Source organism: Protopterus annectens, chromosome 3.part1 (genome assembly GCF_019279795.1).
Source record: "Protopterus annectens isolate FY-2018-M chromosome 3.part1, PAN1.0, whole genome shotgun sequence".
Lineage (NCBI taxonomy): Eukaryota > Metazoa > Chordata > Ceratodontiformes > Protopteridae > Protopterus > Protopterus annectens.
This window is the reverse complement of record NC_056732.1, coordinates 69,691,379-69,715,098: the sequence shown is the minus strand read 5'-3', so window position 1 is coordinate 69,715,098 and position 23,720 is coordinate 69,691,379. Positions and strand designations below refer to the sequence as shown.

Genomic DNA, 23,720 nt, shown 5'->3' with positions numbered 1-23,720 from the left:
AAGTTTTGCTCCTTAAGCCAAGTATGCCTTCTAAGTACAGACCCATTGACAGCAGCCCTGCAAGATGCTTCTAAACAGTCAAAACCAGATTGCAAAGTATGTTTACCAACATGTTCAGTAAAACGCATTAGATCCTGTAATTCTTTGTGTTCAGCACAGTCAGGAATGAACATAATTTTCTGTTTAAGTAGTCCAATAATATGCTGCTGGTACTTTAACATAACAAAACTGGCAATTTAAAGCCCTTATGGCCAAAGTAGCAGAAGTGTATACCTTCTTACCCCATCTGTCCAAGGCTCTAGAATCTCTATCAGGAGTAGGATTTTTGATAGCAGTAGCCTTAATGCCCTTTGGTCCTTGGGAAATGGTCTCTGGATCCGCAGTAGGATTCTTGAAAAGGAACTTATGAGAGTCAGATACTCTAATACTGGTCAGGTTTTCTGGGAGCTGGAGGTAAAGTGTCTGGGGACAGGCTAGATTCCAAGAAGGCATCATCTACAATGTCCAGAACAGGAGGTACAGCTAAAGGCCTGTGTTGAGAAAGGAGTAAGAATTCCCTAACCCTCTTTTTGGAGTCAGAGTAATACTGGCTTTCCCAGTGGAAATGCTCTCTAAGAGTGTGCAAGGTTTCACCAAAAGAAAAATCTTCTGGAGGGGAAGCTGAGGGAATGGAATCCTTTGCATCAGAATCCTTAGCTAAGGGCAAATCCTGGTAACCAGAAGAAACAGAAATATCAGAATCCTGATCAGAAGAATCAGAAGGAAAATCAGCTGTAGGTCTCTGAGGGGGAAGGCTGGCTTCCCCTAATTAAAGTAATAAGGTCTTCAGCCATTCTAAGCGTTTTTTAGGCATATGGGCCTGACAAGGCGGTTTGGATGTATGTTTTTTAAGCGTGGTTCGAGTTTTAGGCCTGGATGAAGAAGATGGTGTCAGTTTAAAATGCAAATCTGTAGGCCTGAATACCCCCTCAGAAGCCGGTGCCTGCAAGGTGGCTCCGGACCCATCCAAGGTAGAGACTTTCGCAGGTTCCATAGTCGAAGCATCTCGCAACATACCGAACTCCAAATGGGTCTTAGTAGAGGCCTGCGAATCTGAAGTAGCGGGCTGTGAAAACGCCTGAGTACCGGCAAACTGGCGACTAGCTTAACAGAAGTGCCATCGGCAGTTTTGGACTTATGCGGTCTGTCTCTGTCTTTATCCTTATGTTTTTTCAGAATATCAGTAGTCACATGGCTTACCGAAGCCATTTCTGGATAGTTACAGCGAGTACCAAAATAATTTGCTGCAAAAATAGACAGATGAATAGTTCGGGGGTTGAATAAGGCACAAAACTGACAGCGAGGGATGTCGTGGTCTGGGGCTAAGCAAGGAATGCAGTACAAATGAAAATCTTTATGAGGTATTTGCTTTCCACAAGCAAGACAATTGTTAACTTTTACTGACATTGGTTAAGAGCAAGAAAAAGTTTCCCCGATGGGGTACTCAGCTTTTTTGAAGACTTTGGTTCTGAAACTCAAAAACGAAAATTTCAGGAGTCGGCCGACCGGCACTGGTGAACTATTCTGCTTCGGGCACCGTGCGGCAAGAAAGACCAATGTAACCCCGTCAGCTGCATGTTTTATACCCCAGACGTCATGGAAGAAGAGACAGCATCTGACGCAGGAACACAAGACTCTGGTATTCAGGCTGGCTGAGGGCTACCTGCAGGCAGATAACCCAAATGTAATGACTGCAACAGTGAAACACGAAGAACATCTAGAAGAATGCACCGACAGAAGTAGTGGAGACAGAAGCCTTTCGGATACTGGCTCCAAAGCTGTGGGCCGGCTCCGAATAAAATAAAAAAGACAGTCAGCTCTGAGGTCTGTGGAGCCAATGTCGCAGAATACTCCAACTTTTTAGATTTTTTTTGACTATTTGGAGTCCTTAGAGTCCCCTGAAGATCTAGAGGACTTGGAAGACTTACTTGACCACATCCTTGTCACTCAATGCTTCATGAAATGGATGCTTTAACAAGCCTCTGTCTACCAACTTCCTTTTCCTCTCTAGTAACACTCTCGAGGAAAAAGAATGACAAATGTTGCAAGACTCCTGCAAATGGACAGCTCCTAAGCAGTAAACACAAGTTACATGTCCATCAGTAAACAGACATTTTCTGCCTGCAGTCTTTCACACTTTTTAAACCCAGACTTTGGGTGATTATCCTTGCCATCGGCCATTATGCTATTAGCAAACACAGATCCAATAATCAAAATTACCCTAGGCTTTAACACACAACACACGCAAGAAGCCTGAGAAAAAATGCACCCAAGATAAAACACTATTGAACACCACACCTAGGCTCTAAAAGCACACCACACAGAGGAGTCTAAAGAAAGACGCACAAAATATAAAACAGTACTAGGCTCTAAACTGCACACAGGAAAAAAAAAAACGAGCCTGACAGGAAAGAATACTATTAATCTATGGCCCAAATATAAAAGGCCAACACTAGGCTAAAAATAGATATAGAGATACAGATATATACAATATGTAGATAAATCGGGTCTATATCATTTCATTGAAAACTCATTTCATTGAAGCTTAATTCATTGACACATTCACTGAAAGTTCACTTCACCGAGAACCCAATTCACTGAAAGCTCACTTCACTGACAACCCATTTCACTGAAACTCATTTAGTTGAAAGGTATATATGGCCTTTTCCCCACTGTTGTGTGATCCTGGAGTTAGTATACAAAGTAAGGGGGGTTGTGGGGGGGGGGCACAGCCCCCACATTGGGGGGTGTGGGGGGTGTAGCCCCCCACATATTGTAAATATTTTAAAGCATATAGATGGATACTTACAAGTGTAATGAAAACATTCCTCCAGAAGACAACATATAACCAATTTATGTGGGGGGCTTCACCCCCCATTCCCCCTCGAATGTGGGGGCTGTGCCCCCCCCCACACACCCTTACTTTATATACTAACTCCAGGATCGCACAACAGTGGGGAATAGGCCATATATACCTTTCAACTAAATGAGTTTCAGTGAAATGGGTTTTCAGTGAAGCGAGCTTTCAGTGAATTGGGTTTTCAGTGAAGTGAGCTTTCAGTGAATATGTGTCAATGAATTAAGCTTCAGTGAAATGTGTTTTCAATTAAATGATGTAGACCCGATAAATCTAAAAGAAAGGAACTAGGCCAAAATCACACAAGGCCGATATAACTACACAAAATAATCACACACAGGAAAGGGGAGCTTTTAAGAAGCTATACAAGGCTAACAATCTATACTATTATAGTAATAATTTTGAAGAAATAACTTGCAAGAAATACTGGCCCGAGCTTGCACTGGAACTTCCGATCAGATGCTGTGGCAAACTAGATCGGAGGTAATTCACAGTGCATCATGGGATAGGGGGCTTGGCCTCGAGCTACTGCAAGACCTCGAGCTTTGCATACAGCCATACTGGAGCCGATGGATCAGCTCTGAACCCATCAGTAAAGAATGAACGGCGAGACTGAACAACTTCACATCAGAGGGATCACATAACTCAAGTATCTTCTCTCTTAGATCCTTGAGATCTCTCTGCCTTAGCCTCCATCTTCTCAATCAGGTTTTGATAAAGGTTAAGCATACAAGTCTGGCGGTTAAAGGCTCTGAAGAACAAGGTATCAGAGGTATAAACCCTCCTCAAAATTGGTCATGCAGACTAGTCTCCCTGTTATTAGAAAAAGGACTCATGGATGAAGCCAGGAAGTTCTTGCATGGGGTCACAGGCTCCTAAATTGAGACACAGCAGATCCCTTTCACAGCAAGGGCGGCGCAGTGGTGCAGTGGTTAATGCTGTCACCTCACAGCAACAGGTTCTCTGGTTCGATTCTCGGCTGGGGTGCCTTCTGTGTGAAGTTTGCATGTTCTCCCTGCGTTTGCGTGGGTTTCCTCCGGGTACTCCGGTTTCCTCCCACATTCTAAAGACATGCTTCTGGAGCATTTCTCCCCGGGCCTCCGCTGAAAACAGGATCTGTGGAACCTAGTCGGACCTTCCCGGTCAACAAATGTTAAATAAAATAAAATAAAAAAGATTAACTAGAAGATTCTTGCAGAGGAATTTACACAAATCCTTAACCCTATAAAAGTGATCAGGTTTCCTAGAATTCAGTATGGCTGGGGGGGGGGGGGTCTGGTTCCACAGATGTGGAGGCATGTACAACTTTCATGACATCCATGGCTCTGGGAACAGCAAGTTCTCTAAGCTCAGACAAACCGATGAATGTTCTATATCTGAGCTGGGCTCAAAGTACTGTTTTTGCCTCCAACTAGAACTCCTCCATCTTACAAAGTGTGCCCTCAAAGGATCAATCCTCTGGTGGAGATGCAGAAAACAGGGCACCTTTTAATAAGATTCACATGGTATAATACAGGGGATTTGACTGACATAAGTCAGCTTATCTGCTTCAGATTCAGTACTATTACAACAGGTTCCACCCTTCAGTTTTCAGAAGTGGCCCTAGAACCTCTGCGATTGCCAGTGCTGGCTGTTTGAAAGTCAAGACATTCATGAAATGTTGTGCCTGCTGGCACAGATGCCAAGAATCATTCTGGTAAATGGAACGGACCAATGGACTACATAACTTAGGTCAAGGGAAGCTAGCCAGAACCAGTATTGGTGCTCCGTGCCTCATGATTCCTACACTTGGGCAACCACAACCGGAATCCTCCTTGTAAAGATACATTGTGGGTAAATCAATCTTCCCCTTCACTAATCAGGATGTGACCCTCAGACACAGAGGTCACAAAAGTATTGGAAAGTGTGGTAGAGGTTTTGGTCAGAGAGGATGTGTGAAAAGCCAAAGGCATGGTGGCCTACAGAGCACTTCTGCCAGAAGCAATCACTGAAATCAACTCCAAACTCAAAGGCTACAAAAGCATCTCTCATTGCATTCAGTGATGCTGACCCTAGGAAGGAGAGAATTGTCCTGCTTCTCCCCAAGCTTTATCAGTGTGTTTTTCATAGGCAGAAGGTTCCTGAAGGGCCCAGCCAACATCACTGCAGCTTGGAACCAAGAACACATCCTTTTTCACCGCAAAATCCAGGATAGATTGTGCCTTCTTCTCAACTGTTTCAGACAAGAGCAAGCACAATATGGACAATGCATCCACACCATGCTCTCGTTTTAGACAAAACACAAAGACAGTGGAAGTCTGAGGTATGCACCTTCTACACACAACACAACTGCTTACTCTCTCAGAAGACCCAGAATCATTGTCACTATTGGATATAAAAACAAAACACTAAGAATACACAAGAAAATTTCCTAGGAGGTAAGTTGGTTTTCTGGAAGCAGGCCAACTGATGGACTAACAATGCTGGTAGTACTCAACTAGTGAACTGCACCACAACAAATATCTGAAGACTTCATTGGCAAATGCCCCTGTTAAACCACATTTTTAGATAGTAGGGTCCGAAGCATTGTGGACAAGGGTAGAAGCTCCGGAAGTTGGGTAAGTTAGCCAGGCTACTCGCAGGGAGGACATTCAAGAAGGTCGACAGTGAACAGAATGATGAGTATCAATGGTTCCAAGTTAAAAATTTCAGACTTTGGTTAGTGTTGCTTACAAAATTCAGAGTTCTACCAGCTGTGATTAAGTAACTAGTGTCTGAAAAGTTAGCGCAGAGGACTATGCCTGGTAGTCAGTGCAGAGAGTTAATGCTCTGAACTGTTAATCTGCTTTCTGTTGCGTAGTTTATAAGGCTTGACTCCCTTATTTGCCTAATGTGCAACTCTGATCAACTCAGCAACTAGAAAGTGCTCAAAAAAGAAAAGACCGACCCCCTCTCCCGTCTAACACGAATAAACAGCACCCATAAATGTAAATGAGTATGTAAACAAAAATAAAAATGGGTAATGAAACATTTGTTCAATCCACAAACAAAAACACGGCTCAAAAATAAAATGCAAAATTTTTAAACAAGGTTAGTGCTTTCATGTTTAAATAAAACACTTCAGACCATATAAACATATCACAAACACCTTATTAAAAATTTTGCATTTTATTTTTGAGCTGTATATTTTTTGTAGATTGAACACATTGTTTAACACATTTGCAGTGTTTCAGTACCCGTTTTTATTTTGGTTTACAACCAGAAAGTATTGTTAAGTTCCCCTGAAAAGTTGCACCTTTGTCTAGTGGGTTTACACAGTTAAATTAAATGCTAACCCCACTGTGAACTACAGAAAGTGTGGATAAAAATATGGAGGATTTGAGCAAGTATTATATACTACCAACCATTTTACCCACATAACAGCATTTATGTCTAATTCCGCTGTGTAAATATGGGATACACAATGAGCAAAAGTGAAGACCATCATGTATTGTGGTATTTCCCTTTGATCAACTTCAGGTGACGGATCCAGCTCATTCATATAACTGTGTCAAAATGCTCTGCACTCACCTACATATCAGCATGCTTCACTTCCTGATCACCAATCATTAACGGCATTTTATACCATGTAATTCTGAATCTGCAATTTCTTTCCATCAAACTCACATATCACTCTGAATTTACTTCAATCACTGTTATATTTATCACCCTCTTTTTCATCTCAATGCCTGCCAACCATACAGTCCCCCCCAACTGAAGTTCAGCTGACTCTTCAATGCCATCAGGGGAAGGTGTTGGGATATCATTTAGATAGGCTGCTAGTGTCACTGAAATCATCCCAACAGTAAGATAATGTATTACTTACCGTAACCTTTCCCAGGGTTGGGGTGGGAGGTATTGGGGAAGTGGCATGCATACTCTTCCAAGTAACAGGCCTGTCTACTTACTCCAAAGGACTGTGACAACCTATAACTGGTTCCAACCCACCTCCACAACCCCCAAGAGTGGACATGCCCATCCTCCCTGCAAATTCCATCAAGTGTTTGTGCCGCTAATCAAGCTCTGGTAACCTGGGATGTTGTCAGATAATTATTTCTCTGCCCATCAGAGTTGTCTTATCAACCACTTTCCTCCAATAATCAAATATGCATCCTTTTTCTTTACTCCTTGTACTATAGTTAACTATACTTCCTTTAGATGCATCAATCCTACCATTTGCTCAAAACGAATTACCTGACCTAACTGGATAACATGGAAAAGTCCAAATTTAAGATATCTACCCTATCAAGAAGACAGTGGGTCTATCCAGATAAATAAATGTACTCCTACTGAAAAACTCAAAAGTTACAGTAAGTTATTTATGCAGCTTGTGGTGTGCTGCTGCATACTAAAAATATGGTTTGAAACAGATTTGCTTCAGACCACAATAACTTAGCAGTCATTGCATTATCTTAAACTGACAAAGATGCTAGATGCAGCTATTACCTGATAATGGGGCCTGGTACCTTTCAATGGCTTTTCTCTGCCTAAAATCATAACGTTTTTGATGATCTTCTCCATCTTCATCTTCCTCATTCTCTTCACCTTCCTCTTCAGTAGATTCTAGAATGAACAGTACAAGAAAAAAGACAGCAAGTTAACTTAATACTGTTGTGCCGCATATTTTAACATATAATTACGTTTAGTCCAACATTATTTCTTAATTATAAAAATTGTAACACGATTATAATTATACATTGCCAGCTTGTCAGACAGTTGGCTTAAAGTATTAACTGTTAAAGAGATGCTTCCTTTTGTCCAGTAGTGCAAGGTTTGATTCCCTCAGCCTCCATTACCTACCTAACCGTGCGACTCTGAGCAAGTCACTTAACCAGACACTGCTCCTGGGTTAAGTCTAAAAAAAGGTCCATGGCCATTAGTGCTTTACCCCAGAAAACAAATATAAAGTTCCTTCTAGCATATTTCCAAAATAAGTACTTGACAAGTGAATACAGAACTCAGGGAAATTGCTGCTACACACAGCTGGAAGCTGTCTTCTGGGGCAACCTGACTTTAATGCATGACTAATATTAGAAAAGTCCTCAGTTGTACAGCATTATGGGAAAGGAAGAGGCAGCAAGGCATCCTAAGAAAGTTTTAGATGCTGAACAAAGTCCTACCAACCTAAGGTTCTATAGCTGAGGACCACTAAACTCCCAGTGACAGATCAGCCTCTCTCCTGCTCTTTCACAAACTGTCACAAGTATGCCAGGAATCCCCCATGTCCCAAAGGAAAAAAAAAGATTTCTTGTAGACAGAATAGCTTTCCTCTATATAATTTCACTGAAGTTTCAACTGGATCTGCATAAAACAAACCAGTTAAAGCTTAACCAAGAATTTTCCCTGGTATACAATCAAGTCTTTCAGATGAGAAATTAAACCATTACTCAATTTGTCTGAGGTGGTAGCAACTCAAGCAGATATAAAATATGCCATGGCACTTATTGGTGGTGGTGGTGGTGGGGGGGGGGGGGGGGGGGGGTTAAAAGTTTCTTGGTGCCTTGGTCAAATTTCTTCTAGCCAGTATGTAAGCCACATCAGACAGAGATAACTTGCAAATGGTTCATCTCCTAGGCCCATGCTTACACTTATCAAGGGTATCAGAACTTGTCAGAGATTTGGGATGCATGGCTAGGCTTAAAAAGGACCTTGTGGTTGTTAGCCTAGTAAACACCTATGAACCTATTGGGTCTCCCCTTCACCTGAAAGAGGCCATTGACCTACCGGGGACTAACCCAGTCGACCATGTGCAAATATGTCATCAGTGGACATCCAGAGAAAATAACACACTGACTGGAAAGAATCCTGCAGCTGAACAGCAAATAGCAGTTCAAGCTCCACCTTTCCTGCAAGGCATGGATCCAGTAATCTAGAGGAAAATATAACAACTCAAATGTGCTCAGAACTGATTAAAATAAAATGAAACACTGAAGGTGTACATCAACTCAAAAAAAGGGCTACAAAAAATGGAAAAAGGTTTAAATAGATATTCAGATCAGCTGATCCATCCACAACCCCTTTTCCAGCTTTAGCACGAGCTCGGGGTTTCACTTCAACAGTGACAATCTACAGCCAAGGTTTATACCACCGGGTGACTGATCCTGCCTCTGTAGTTCTTCCACCCAACACACTCATGCCTATGGTCAATTTAGTTTGATCAATCCACTTACTGGATATCTTTGGAATGTGGAAGGAAACCAGAGCACCTAGGGGAAACCCAGGTGAACATAAGGGGCACATGCAGACTCTGCAGACAAGGCACCCCAGCAGAGAATCGAAACAGGGAACCTCTTGTGTTGCAACAACACTATGCACTGGCCTATCAGAGGTCGAAATGAAGAAAAGGCTGGCCAGAAGGACTGCTCAAGAAGACAGGTTTAAAAAAAATGGTAGAATTGGAGGATACAACATGCAAGGAAAATCAGATTTTCTACAGTACCAAAAAAACTAGAAGGAACAGACTGCATTCATTTTATGAAGGCACAAATAAGCAATTGAACTGTGACAAAAAGGCAAAGTACTTAAAGCAGTGTTTGTGGAAAATGATTATTCACTGCACGCCAGGTAAAAGAGAAACATTTAATGCTGTAATCAGGGAATGCTGAGAGGCAGGTATGCGAACCAAGCTGCTGTATCCAGCTGTCTTCAGAATACATTTCCTGGAGGATCAAAGTTAGTTTTTGATGCAGAACAGGCCAAGGAGGAAATGCAAACGTTTGTTCGACATAAAGTGGACCATCAAAAAGAAGGGGACTCTGCTTCTCATTCTTCTGCACACAATGACTTTGCTGGTGAAACCTTTTCCACTGCTCAAAACAAAATGTTTCAGAGAGAGAAAAACAAAGGAGTTGACCAGAAGAGAGTACCTTGGAAGTGAACCAGAATTTGGATTTGAGAGATGAAGATGAACAGGAAGACCAGCAAACAAAATTAGTGAATACATGTGACTGCAAACCATCAATCACAGTTGTAAAATATAGATGTATAAGAACAAGAGGAAAGAAGAGACGGAGATTTGTTGACTTTGGTAAATGTGGGGAACTGAAACATTTGCCTCACTTCATGTCATTAATGTTTGAAAGGACTCAAAGGGAAAGAGATGGAGGGAAAAAAGGTAACTAAGTAACGATTTTTGTTCTTAACAGTATTTCCATGACACTTTTCACAATATAAACTTTAAAATTTACAGTTAAGTATTTTAAGCTATTCTTGTAGGTCATGAGGGTGCTAAACTAAATAGGTGCCTTTTTTGTCTCTTCTTCCACTTCTTTCTTCTTTTCTTTTTCATTATTAAAGAAATGTAGGCATTATAGTGCAAAAAGTAAAGGTACACAAAAGCACGTTTAACATAACAGGCTGTAATATTGGGATGTTGAGGTGGGGGACACGGATCATAATGCGTGAACAGCTGATGATGGTTTCTCTTACTTTTCCATAAGTGAATGCCTGTATTAAGACCACTGGCTTGATCTAATAAATTTTAAATGGAAATACGAATATAGAAGAACACCAAATATAATAAAAAGTTTTACTTTAGCAATAAATGTTTCAGTTGGCCATTCAGGCTGCAGCAAAGGACTACATTTTTCTTTTTTCTCTCTTACTTTTTTTCTCTTCGGTTTCCACGAATACAAACTGATAATAGGGAAATAAAAGACATGACACTAACTTTTTGCCTTAGAGAAAGTAATCATGTCTGAAAGCATGCAAGTTGTTTTCACATCTGGGGAGGGAATAAAGATAAGAAAGGGCAGACACCCAATTAGTGTAAGTAAAAGCAAAGGCAATAGCATGCATCCTACCATGGATAACCTTCGTTTCAGGTTAATTAGGCCCTGTGCTTGCAGTTGACCATTTGGCACAAATTTCCTATTAGAAGGCTTAAACTTAATTATTTGAAGATATGGATATAGTTATGTTTGTATTAACAGGTTATGGAGAGTGTTTTTGTTTATAAAACACTCAAAAGGTATTGTAAAATGTAACAGGTTCCAATGTTGGTAATAAAAATGTATAAATTAACCTGCCAAACATTAATGGGTACATATGTCACAAAAGCTGGAAATAGAAATTTAAAAAAGCTGACATATACAATATGTGGGAATAATGACGTCTTACCACAATGAAGACACTTTCATTATTATATTGGAATGTGAATGATTTTAACAGGTATAGAGAAAGGAAAGAATCAAATTTTAATAATTAAGTAGACTACAAATACTACAGGAAACACATTTGAAAAGAAATGAGCATGTGAATTTGATACAGAAAGGATTTCAAGATAGATATTCTGCAGAACATCATGGACAAATAAAAGAGTACACTTCTATTAATCGGTAGAGACGATCTAGTGATAAAAGAGGGAAAAACAATACTGGCAAATGAGTGGTAGTAAGGGGCTACTGGAAAGGGATTAGGGTTAAGATGGCAAATTTTTATTCCACTGAAAGCTATTATAGAGCTTAAAAACTTTTTTGAAGAAATGATCAGCTTTCAGCAGGAAATATTCCTTATAGGTGGGGACTGGTATCTGAATTGCAACAATAAGGATTTCTCTAGGGGGGCTATAAGGGAAAGTGCAACAAGAGGGTACATTTCTGAAGAACTTTTATAAAAATATTTGGTACAAATCACATGGATTCTGCAGTAGGAACTAAGAAATTTTACATATTATTCACAAAGGTACAATAACTGAGCGAGACTAGAAAAAGTATATTTCACAGGAACATGTGCATTTAGCTGAGAACTTCGATACACATCCAAAAACTTTCAGATCATGCTCCAGTAACTTAGTAAGGAGAAAATTACAGGATAATTAAACAAAGATGAGGTACTGCCACTTTCCCAACTACCTATTAAAGACAGAGGAATTTAAGGAATGGGTAGTGGTGATTATCCAGGAGTTATTAGGGACAATAGAAAGTACTCCTGAAATTATAACTAGTGAGTGGGATAAAAGGAAACTGGAGTTTTAAAACCAGGGTAGAAATAGAAGAAAATTCTGTTTAAAAAGTAATTTAGAGGGGCTCATAAAGGTTAAAGTTCTGTAAACTAAGGGAAATATCATAGAAAAAGAAAGGGCACAATTGTGAAGTGATATAAAGAAAATAAGGGACTACCTAGATAATATACAAATTTAGAAAGATTGTGGTTAAGCAACTGTTTTTGATAACTCCACAAGACAAACATTTCTTGCACAACAATCTACACAAGAGAAGGTAGAAAGGGCTTGGTGGCTAACTTAGGGAGCCTATAACAAGAAAAATAACTAGAGATCCTGTACAGGTATTGTAATATATTTTGGAAATTTTATGAAAATTTGTATACAGCAGAGAAGTAGAGAAATCAAGAAAAAGCACAAATGGAAAAGATTATGGAAGACAATATGCCAAGGTTAGAGGTAGATGAGGCTCAGCAACTAACAGTTAAGACAGGAAGAGGAGATAAAATAGCAATGTATAATCAACCTGCAAGAAAGTCTTCAGGAATAAACAAGTACTCCTGTTAAGTTTGAGAGCTAGGAAGGAAGAAAGTGATTAAGATCTGGAAAGTTTTGTTTAACAGCATTTTAAATGGAGGCGCGGCACCAATTTCCTCGAAAAAATGTAGTGGCTGTGTTAAGAAAATGAAAACGCTCACCTGTGTTAAGTCTGGCAGGAGATTTGTGCATATGCTCAATTAACTTGTATTGCATGTCAGCATGTCTAACTATGAAATGTAAATATGTTTTTAAATATTGTGTATTTCCCTGTTCACACAGGATGCAAAAATAATCTGTCAGTGTTCTAATACATTTCTAACAGAGCATGTTTGTGAGGGACATTCTAAAGTACACACTATGGAGAATCAGCTAAATAGCAGATGTCATTTGAATGTTCCTGTTTGCTAAGTGAACATCTGACAAGAAAAGAACTTTTTCAAACAGCTGTTATTTTTAAAATAAGACATATAAGACTGCAGTTTGCCAAGTGCTGAGCATTTTGTGAAGTACCGTCAGTTACAGTGCTGTGCACTCAGTGGACAACCATGAAAGAGAAGTCCCCAGAACTGTAAGCCTGCCCTTTTGCCTTCCTGTTGTGTTAGTTTAGATCAGGAGCAGTACTCTTTAGTTACATTAGGAAAGCTTAATTAGATTAGGAAAGCTAAATTAAGATGGAGTTTTTCTAGAAAAATGGACTCCTATCCTATTGTTTAATTTTACATTTCTGGTGGTTGAAATCTGGTGTTTATTAAAAGCTATTGATTTACATTCTTGAATTCATTTTATTTACTAAATGTTTTTCATTAATTGACATTGTGGCTAGAAATCAGTCTTTTCCTTTAGAGATTAGAGAGTGCTTCTACCTGTTTGATGCTCCCCAGATCACATCGACGGCCTGGTCATAGCTATAATTTATTTTGACATTTAACGTTCATAACTGGACACCACTTTAGAAGGGCATGAAGGCTGATTGGTGGCAGCATTACCATATTATTTTGGGGAACGGACACAGCTGGAAATATGTGCCAAGGTTTTCCCAGAAGTGTTTGAATGTGAGAGATTCAAATTTAATTTTAAATTAGAGTGAGTGTATCGTAGGTCTTAAACTGGGAAACATTACTCTGAAACATGCAATAAGGAGTTACATTTGGGGTGGACAGAAGTATATAGTCCAGTCCCAGGAAAACAGAGCGTGCTCCTGTTGTGCTCTTAAGGGAAAATTCTGAATTACTTCTGTTTAACTGACAGTCTCATATTGAAGTCAGTGAGAATAGAAGCTCCTTAGTTACTGATCCATGATAGTAGGGGATGTCACATTAATCGTTGGCAGGCTGGTGGGATACAGCCAGACGTCACAGGTGGTAACACCTAAAGATAGTAAAGACCCATCTGATCCAGCTTCATACAAATCCATTTCAATTTTAAACCAGGATTATTTTTATTTATTGACATTTGATTACTGGAAAAGTTCACTGGGAAGAAGCCCATTTTCAGTGGAGGTCTGGGGAAAAAAGTTCCAAATTATCACAGTAGTGTAAATTCTTACCACAAGAGTAGATATCCTCTCACTGTTGCGATATTCTTTACAATAGGGATCATCCTGCCAAGGGCACCCACCCCAGCATCCAGTCAGTATACCAAAGCCTTTCAGTTGTAAAGGGTACTCCATACTTCACAAGGATGTTTCCCACACAGCATAAAGGTGGCACCCAGAAGTACCATCCTCAGAACTGAAAAGCCCAAGCAAAAACAACAGTCCAAGAATAAAAAAACAGGTAACAAACATCCAGAAGAAAAAGGACCAGGGTGAGGAGTGAAGGAGCAAACAGAGCAAATACTGCAACATTGAAAAGGACATCTACTGTTATGGTAAGATTTTACACAACTATACTATCTCCTTCCATGTCACTGTTACAATATTCTTTAAAATAGGAAGAATGCAAAAGCTCAGGAGAGGATTGGGAGTAGGAAGGGGCGGAAGAGCCCTCTAGGAAGCCATGGAGATTGGCCCTGGTAAAGTCAGCTCTGGCCCTGCAAATCAAATTCAACATACAGTGTTTAGTAACGGTACGAACAAAAGTCCAGGTTGCTGCCTCAAGAATAGAATTTGCATCCAAACCATTGAAAAAAAGCACCAGAAGCAACAGCTCTAGTGGAACGAGTCTTAACTGAAGGACGGACGGCTCTTCCCATGCAAAGAACAGCTAAAAGAAATTGCTTTAGACACCTAAGAAATGGTTTGCTTGGAAACAGCCAAACCTAAAAATTTATGATGGAGACAAAAAGCTGATAAGATTTATGAAAAGCTTTAGTCTTATCTAAATACTTGAAATTGTGCAAACTATGTAAATCCAAGGTGTGCAAAACCCATTCACTAGCAGAATGTGGAGAATGAAAAATAGTGGGTAAATGAATGATTAAGAGACAACTTCTTAACCACCTTGGCCATAAAAGGATTAGTAATGAAAGGGCACCCTGTCCTTATGGAAAAAATAAAAAAGGAGGAACAGCCATAAGGGCTTGAAGTTCAGCCACCCATCTGGCAGAAGTAAGGACCAAAAGAACAGTCTCCCAAGAACAATGCTTAATGAAGCTGAAACAGTAAGCTCAAAAGGAGCCAGACTCAATTTCTCTGGAACAAAATGAAGTTCCCAGGAATGAGGGGCATGCTTTCTGGGAGGCCTAATGGGAAGGACACCTTTAAGAAATTGTTGGCATCAAATCTAGAGGTTAAACAGGAAGTCAAATGCAGATAATCAGAGATAGCGGGTAAGTGGGCCTTAAACAGAAGAATAGGCCAATCCAGCATTGAGCAATTCACATAAATAAAAGAACCAAAGAGATATCCACAGTAAGTGTATCCAAGTTACAAGATAAACAAAAAAACTCTTCCATTTGGTTAAGCAAGACTTCCTAGTAGGGGGGTTTCTGGCCTCCTGCAAGACTCCAAGCACATCCTCAGAAAGAAGGCATCAAAACCCTATCACCCACAATATCCGGTGAAGTGTGGACAGGTGGGGATGGATAAGAGATCCCTTTTTGTGTGCGAGTATATCCACCCTGTGAGGTAACTTGCGATGACCGTCTTTGGCAAAATGCAGAATAGGGAATCAGTGCTGTATGGGTCAAAAGGGAGTCGCCAGCAAGAGTTTGTGAGCATCCTCTTATCTTGAAACTGGACTTTCAGAATGAGAGGAAGGGGAGGGAAAGCATAAAGAAACATCCCCTTCCAATAAAAAGAAAGGGCATCCACCTTCCAGGCCAGAGGGCAAGGGAATCTAGCAGAAAATAGAGGAACATCTCTTATGAGGGGAGGCAAATAGATCTACTTGCGGAGTACCACAATGGTGGACAACGACCAGGAATACATCCCTGTGAAGCATCCACTCTTGGAAGTGGAAGCCATATAACCCACAGCCCTCAAATTCTCTGGCTGTTATTGAAGCCAGAGAAAAAAGAGATTGAAAGAAATCAATAAGAGTTAAGGCCTTGGGAGGAGGCAGGGATGTGAGCACTGGAACAGTCTGGATCTTGCAACCCAGAAAAACAGGACCCTAAGGAGTCAGGAATGACTTCTGGAAATTTACTCTAACCCCAGGCTTGGCAAAACAAAAATGGTGAAGTGTAGATGCTGAAGTAAGATCTCTTGAGAGGAAGCCTGAATGAGCATGTCGTCCAAACAGGGAAAGACCTGTATCCCCCTTAGCCTGCAGAAAGCAATCACAGGAGCAAAGCATTTATAGGTTCATAGGTAGGTAACTGGGCTATTTGGCCCTAGGGCCTATATAAGCAGAGCCAATAAGGTACCCTGGCTTTCGCCACCCAAGAAAATTATTTTCCTGTGCACCTGTCGAGCAGAGCCACAGAAGTGATCCCTGGGGTGAATTTCCTATTTCCCATCCAATCATCAAGATTTTTCTTGAAGAGTGCTAATGAGGAGCTCTGTTTGACATAGATAGGTAGTCAGTTCCAGAGTATGGGAAGTCTCTGGGACAGGAATCTATCCCTCCAGCATGTTCTGTTCATTGTGGTGACGAGGTTTAGGTCCATAGAGCATGTAGCTCGGAAGGATTGGGATTTCTTTAAGTGGAGCATGTCCAACAGCTCTGGGTTTGACATAGCTTTGTATGTTAGGCAGAGATAGCCTCTGAGTAGACGATATGCGACAGAGTAAAGCTGGAGTTTTTACAGACTGTCTGCGTAGGGCATCTGTTTGAGTCCAGCAATCCTCTATGTGAGGTATTTCTGTGGCCTTTCCCAGTTGTTGTAGATGTCTTTTGAGGTACATACCAAAAGGGGTGTTGTACTCTATTAATGGGTATAAATGAGTGATGAGTAGAGAGGAACAATGACCTCTTTTTTTCTGGATGATAAACCTTTTGTGATGAGGTGAGCCACGTAGGATTTCCTGACCACTGTGGCGATGTGATTATCAAAGGAGAGACTACTGTCCACCTGTGTCCCAAGGTCCCTTATCACACTTTCGGCGTTAAGTAGACAACCACTTATGTGGTAGTTCATGGGGTACAGACTGTTTACCAAAGGGGATAACAATACACTTTTTGGCATTGAGCTTCAGGCCATGGCTTTGACACCAGGCATCTGTCTCAGTGAGGCCCTTTTGAAGTATGTCCACATCGTTAGGAGTTTCGATTATGGCTTCTAGTTTGCAGTCATCTGCAAACTTTGTTAGCCTGTACTTCAGAGAAGTAGATACCAAACAGGAGAGGACCCAGGACTGAACCCTGTGGTACTCCACTTGTCACTGGTCTGAAGTCGGATTTGGAGTCTGATACTTTCACCGTGTGGGTTCTGTCCGTGAGCCAGTTGGCAACCCATCTTGTGACATAAGGATTTATACCTAGTTTAGTGAGCTTATCTATAATTCCAGAGAGGAGGATAGTGTCGAAAGCCTTGGCGAGATCTAGATAAGCTGTGTGAACCACCTTACCCTCATCTAGGGCTTTGGTGACTGCTTCAAAGAAGTCAATCAGGTTTAGAAGACATGATCTGCCTTTTACAAACCCAAACTGGGTAGGGTCCAGAGTTTGGAGCTTACCAATGTCTTTATTTATGAGCTCCATGACAATACGTTCCATAGCCTTGCAGACCAGGCTCATCAGGCTAATGGGGCGGTAGTTCCCGGGGTCCATCATGGCTCCCCCTTTGCATTGTGGGATAACCATCATGGTGCACCATTCAGTGGGCACAAAGCCTGAGGTGAGGCTATGATTGAACATGGTACTTAGGTAGGGTGCCAGTTCATTCTGTAGTTTGTGTAGAACCCAGCCTGGGATATTGTCAATTCCCATGGATGCTGTGTTCTTGGCTTTGGAGAGTGTGTTTTTTACCTGTGCAGCCGTGATTACAGGAACTTTGTATTCTTCCAGTATAGAGAGAGGGGGTGAGGGGGGTAAAGTTAGCACTGAACCTATCTGCCAGGATGTTGGCAATATCAGTTGGTTCTGTATATTTAGCGCCATTGTGCTGCAACTCAGAGCAGATTTGAGTGTTGCCATTGAGATTCTTGACATAGCTATAGAATGCTTTGTGGTTGTCTTTAGAGTCGGTGGAAATTTTGTTTTCGTAACTAGCTTTGGAGAATTTTATGAGGGATCTCAGCTTCTTACTGAGGTTGACCAGGGAATTCCTCCAGTCATGGGATTTTACTCTTTTTGCAACAGTTTCTTTCTTCTGTTGTAGAGTTTGTTTATGGCAGAGGACCACCAGATTGGATTCCTTTTTTTGGAGGATAGCATCTTGGTTCCATTACGGACAGCATGATCCATGCACTCGTGTAAGCACTTATAAAGTGCATTTGTGTAGGATTCAGCAGTCGTACCTCTACTGTCCGTCTGCATGGGTGTCATGAAGTCTGCCACTTCTGTCTTAAGTGTGAAGTTGGCTTTGGAGAAGTTTTTTAAGGTGGTTTCCCTAATTGGGGGTGGGATGTGGATGTCTAGGGTGATTAGCTTGTGGTCAGATCTGACCAACGAGGAATTGACCTCTGGTGTGGAACATCGGTTGCCCATGTTGGTAATGACCAGGTCTAGGATATTGTTGCCCCTGATGGGGGTGTGAATAAGTTGATCCAAGGCATTGGAATTTATGAATTCCATAAAACGTTGTGCATAAGAATTGGTACACGAGTAGTTTTGCCAGTTAATGGTGGGATAGTTGAAATCGCCCATTATTAGGGTGTTGGGTTGTACCCTAATACTTTCCAGTGTATCAGGAAATGAGGAGTGGGAATCCTGGGGCATGGTGGGGGAGTCTGTAGCAAGCTACAATTTGCGACTGTGGTCTTGCCCAGAGTTAGTTGCACTTGGATAATCTCGGATGCATTATGCTGCGCAACTAGCCTGGAGGTGTGGATATCCTTAATGAATATGGACACATCTCCACCTTTATTGCTTCGTTCCGAGTTAGGTGGCCGAAAGGTATGGTATGAATTATAGCCTGGTAATGCAGGGGTGCTCTCTGGAGCTTTGAACCAGGTCTGTCACTGCACAGATGTTGATGTTCTCCATTTAAAGGAGTGCCTCGAGTGAGTGCATTTTGAGGTTTAGACTTCTAGCACTGAGTAGCATTACCCCCAGATTTTGCTTGCTTGTACCGGTTATGGTGGTGAATTTGTCATTTGAACCTTGCCTAAAAAAGGCACTATAGGGGTGGCAAGAGCCTTAGCCAGTATCCGGAATCCCAAGGGCGACAGGTGCAGGCAATCTCTGGCAAGGCATCGTGGTATGTCGATCATGTCGTCCCAGGCAGACAAATACTGGATCCCCTTAGAATGACACCAGAAGCTTAGCCAATTGTTGAAGTCCATCATTTTGTCCTTGCACTGTGGTATCATTCTGGGTGATGGAAAGATGCTACTCAGGGCTAGGGTCATACCTGCCTAAGCTACAAGATTGGAGAGCTCCTCCATGTCTTCTTTCATGTAGTCCAGGGAGGTACGTCTCAGGTCATTCACATCAACATGGACAGTGACAGTGTCATATCTGTACTTGCTGTGGAGTGACCTGAGTGCATGCGTTATGTGGTGGATCCTAGCACCTAACAGGCAGCTGACAGTAACTTTCGCCTTGTTTAGCCTGGTGAGTGGAACATCAGTGTGCCTAATTATAGAGTCACCTATGACTAGAGTGTTTGGTTCATTGTTATGCCTTCCGGGCTGTGGTTGAGTGGCACACTGAGTTTGTGGACCAAGTGCATTTGGGTTGTGTTGGGGGGTGGAGTTTGCTTGCGTTTCTGCTTCGGAGGTCTCTGATGCTTGGGCAGGTTTTTATTGAGAGCCTCCACGAATGTAGGTGTAAGTCTTGGGTTAAAAGAGCTTTGCTTCCAGTTTGGCTATACAAGTGCATCTCTCACAGGTTGTAGTGTTGGGTGGTAGGAGGAGAGGGTTGTCTGTGTACATGAGGCAATTGCTGCATTGCCCCAAGATGCCGAGATTCATCAGGTAGACAGGAGAAATCACAAGGAGCGGACCCTTAGACATGCCTGGATAGATGCATATTTATTAAGTACTAAAAACTGCTTTTCTCTAGACAAGTGAAGAAAGTTGACTGCTGTAGTAATTTGCAGCTTATTTAGTGCTTACGAGTTCTGAACAAGTGCTGAGTTCAAAGAAACAGATTTGAGTGCTGAAACTAGAAACTGGTTAGTTCTAAGAAACTAAATTAAGCTAGAAGGCTTCCCTCCAACGCAGAAAGGCTTGGGGACTCAGAAGCCTACAAACAGTCTAGACCACGTACAGGAAAGGCAGAAAACAAGCTTAATTTTTTTTTCCCCAGATGTTCTCTTTGTACACAGTAGGAGTGCCTGTAATCAGAATATGATCTCACTGCACTCAGTTGAGTGAGCAAATGAGATGGGCCCAGGAGTAAACACAAATTTACAAGAGGGGCAGGCAGTTTCAAAGCCACCAAGATTAACACCAAAACAAAACCAGGGAGGGTGGGTGGGGATCTAACTGAAAAAACAGAGTCAAAACTTCCAGTTCAGTTAATATTCAATACAACACACATAAATCAATTAAAATGCTGTATTATTTGAAAAAAGTGCAGATAAAAGGTACTTAAATTCTCTTATACGCCCAGTTGAATAGAGCTAGATCTTAGCCGGACAAAGCTCGGGTTTTAAGCAGAAAATATTCCAAAATGTACCACTTAAATAGGCAGTAACAGAATTTCAATGAATGAGACTACCCCCGACTGCAATTACAGTCTATGCAGGAATTCTAACAGGCAACAAAATCTAGCAAGCATTAACTGAAAATATGGTGAAGACTGTTAAGTAAAGAGGCCAAAGGGCAAAGTAGAGAACCGAAAATGCCAGGAAGCAACAGAGAAATGTAAAAATTTCTTGAAAAGCGGATGATTAGGAATGTGTAGATCAGCAAGCATCCTTGAGATCCAGCGAAACCAGAAAAGCCTGAGGAAGTACCAAAGGAAACAAGTTAAAAAAAAAAAAAAAAGGACCTTCAACAAAGTGCATCTGAATGGGTTTCCAGGTGCCTTTTTTCCTGGGGAGCAATAACATTCTGGAATAAAACCCTTTCCCCCTGTGAGGAGTTGGAACATCTTGAATAGTTCCATGAGCCAACAGGCCCTGAAGCACTTTCGGAAAAAAGGGTAATAATTCCCAAGGAGGCTGAGGAATGCTCAAAAAATGTGTGGGGAGATTTCTAAACCATATAATAACCCTGGCGAATTACAGTAAGAACCCAAACATTTTGGGTGATTTTACTGAAAGAGGGAAGGATGGGGAAAGAAGCAGAGAAAGAGTAATGTGACAGAGAAGAACATGATAGCCAGACAGCGCCTGGTGTCAGGAAAAAGGAGGCTTCTAAGCAGGAGTTTGGGAAACCCTTCTACCACCCTTATTACATTGGGGGGGGCAAGACCATCTATGGACAAAGGCAGGCTTTATTAAGATAATTCCTCTGAAACTTGGGGACAGGGCAAATAAAAATATGCTTCAACTCCTGTACGGCCTTGCCTTTTTCTTGCAAGAGCTTAAACAGCTCCATAGCAGCAGGATCAAACAAATTTTATTAAACAGAGTAGCAGCCATCAGTTTAGCCCTGATAACAGGTAAATGCTGAACATTGAGCCAGGAGTCCCTCCTCAAAACAGATCCAAAACCAGCAGCCCTAGAATATAGCCATCAGCGGCATCATAGCTGCATTTGATGGAATGGTGAACTACTTGGGTGGACGTCCCAAGCAAAGCAAGAGCAGAGGCCTTCCCCTCAGAATCAGAAAGATCAGAAATACCCTGACAGGCTTGAGAGAGAAGAGACAAAACGTACCTAGTCATGTGTATCTAACAGTTAACAGCACTAAAGTCTAGGGTAGCCGAAGTATACACCTTCTTACCCAGTCTCTACATGGTTCTACTATCCTTATCAGATGGCAGTAATTTAGCCTTCCAAAATGTTGCCTTCAGCTAATCAGAAGCCACTGACACCAGAGAAGAGTCAGCAGGGGGACACAGAAACTTGCAGTCATCGGGCTCTTTATAAAACCTATCACATTTTTGGGAGCAGGGGGTTGAGAATTTGGAGCATGAGAAGCAGTGAAACACAAAACAAGCATCCACCATGGCAGCAAGAACAGGAGAAACAGCAACAGGCCTAGGAGACTCCATTTGCAACAGCTCATAGTACCTTTTCTGAACTTCAGACACTTAAGCACAGTCCCATTTGAAAAATTACACCATTCTGGAAACAGTATCACCAAATGAAATATTCTCAAAATGACAGTCAGGACAGACTGGTTCTGAGGAAGAAGAATTTAGTCCAATGACGAAGGAATATGAGAGGAGTATGTCAAAAACTCCTCAAAATTGGCATCCTCCTCCTCCTAAGAATCATGTTCCCTGGGTCTCAAGCATGAAGACCGGAGAGTAGCAGGAACAGAAACACCCTGTGAAGGCTTGAGAGCAACAAGGGCATTGAACAAGCCTTCAGTAAAGTTCTGCCATTCATTCTGAGGATCCTTGTGGGCAGGTGAAATAAGTTTAGTTTTCTGCTTCTTTTTGAGTGGGATGTCTGCCTTGAAAAATTTTGGAGGCTCTGACCTCAGACGGCTCTCAATAATGGTAGCCGGTATCTCTTCCCTAACTAAAATTTGAGGAATGCTCCTAGGCCCTTCAGTAATAACCAACCACGGCTTTCCTGCAAATCTAAGGCGGGTGTCTGCAAAACCTCCAAGGCACATGCGTAGCAATGGGTCCATGATGGTCTCTAAAGCAGACACAACAGAGGAATCAGAGAAAGAAAATGGATACTTTCTCCGGGCTTTCACCAGCTTCAAGAGAGATGCCCAGTGGAGATGGTACAGCTGAATGACCAGACTTGGCTTTCTTGGCCTTTTTCTTCGCAGAAACTGGGCCCTCGGGCCAGGGAGATACTTCTATGGTATGCTTAGCCAACAATTTAAGTTGCTGATTCTCAAGATAAATCACTAGGGAAGAAAGCCGACTCAAACGTCTTAGGGACAAAGGACTGACAAATCTTGCAAGATGTATGGTCAAGAGAAGCACCTGAAGAGAACAAATACCGCTTGTGACAATCTTTATGGGGACACTGTCCCCCACATTGGCATTTCCCCTTTCTAGATGATATGAAACCCAAACACCAGATTACAAGGCAAACGTAAGGTAAATAAAATCAAACCCACAAAAGGGCGCTAGAACCAGCAGATGAATGGGCGTTCAGACCGTTGATCAAAGATGGTGTTCGGACTGATGGCAAATAAGTTCCGAGGATGGTATGTCCAGATGTCTTCTTTAGGACCTACACCATGCACAGGGATCATAAGTGTACTGTGTATCTTTTACAACCAAAAGGCTTTGGTATACTGGCAGGATGTCGGGCTGCCCTTCGCAGGGGATCTGTTATTGTAAAGAATACTGCAACAGTGATATGGAATGACAACAATTACAGAATCTTCAATGTCCTTGAAGTAAATTGAAATAGTTGTCTGCTTTTCCTGAGTGAGATGCATCATCTAGGCAGCTGTGTTCAGACTTGCTCCTAGGAATTCTCTTTGGATGGCACCATTTTTTATTTTTTTCCTCGTTCAGAGTGCAACCCAGGGAAGAGAGAAGTCTCTTTACAAATTCTAGATCCTTTAACAGCTGTTCCTGGGAATTTGACAGTCCAAGTATGGGTAAATCTGAATTTCTTCTGCCTGCAAAAAGTAATGACTGGAGCCAGTAACTTGTTGAATACTCTGGGAGCAGTAGATAAGCCAAAGGGCAGTGCAGAGAATTGATAATGTTGCTTGTTCACCCTGAAACGAAGATATTGCCTGCA

General features: G+C 41.6%; 1 protein-coding gene across 1 annotated transcript in view; it reads right to left on the bottom strand.

Annotated features, from left to right (window-relative positions):
- Positions 1-23,720, bottom strand: part of ATAD2 (ATPase family AAA domain containing 2) — a 1,885,102-nt gene that overhangs the window by 1,299,031 nt on the left and 562,351 nt on the right. Inside the window, exon 7 of the mRNA XM_044066177.1 lies at positions 7,361-7,477. Within this exon, the coding sequence (XP_043922112.1) occupies positions 7,361-7,477 (117 nt within the window). The remainder of the gene's footprint in view (positions 1-7,360; positions 7,478-23,720) is intronic.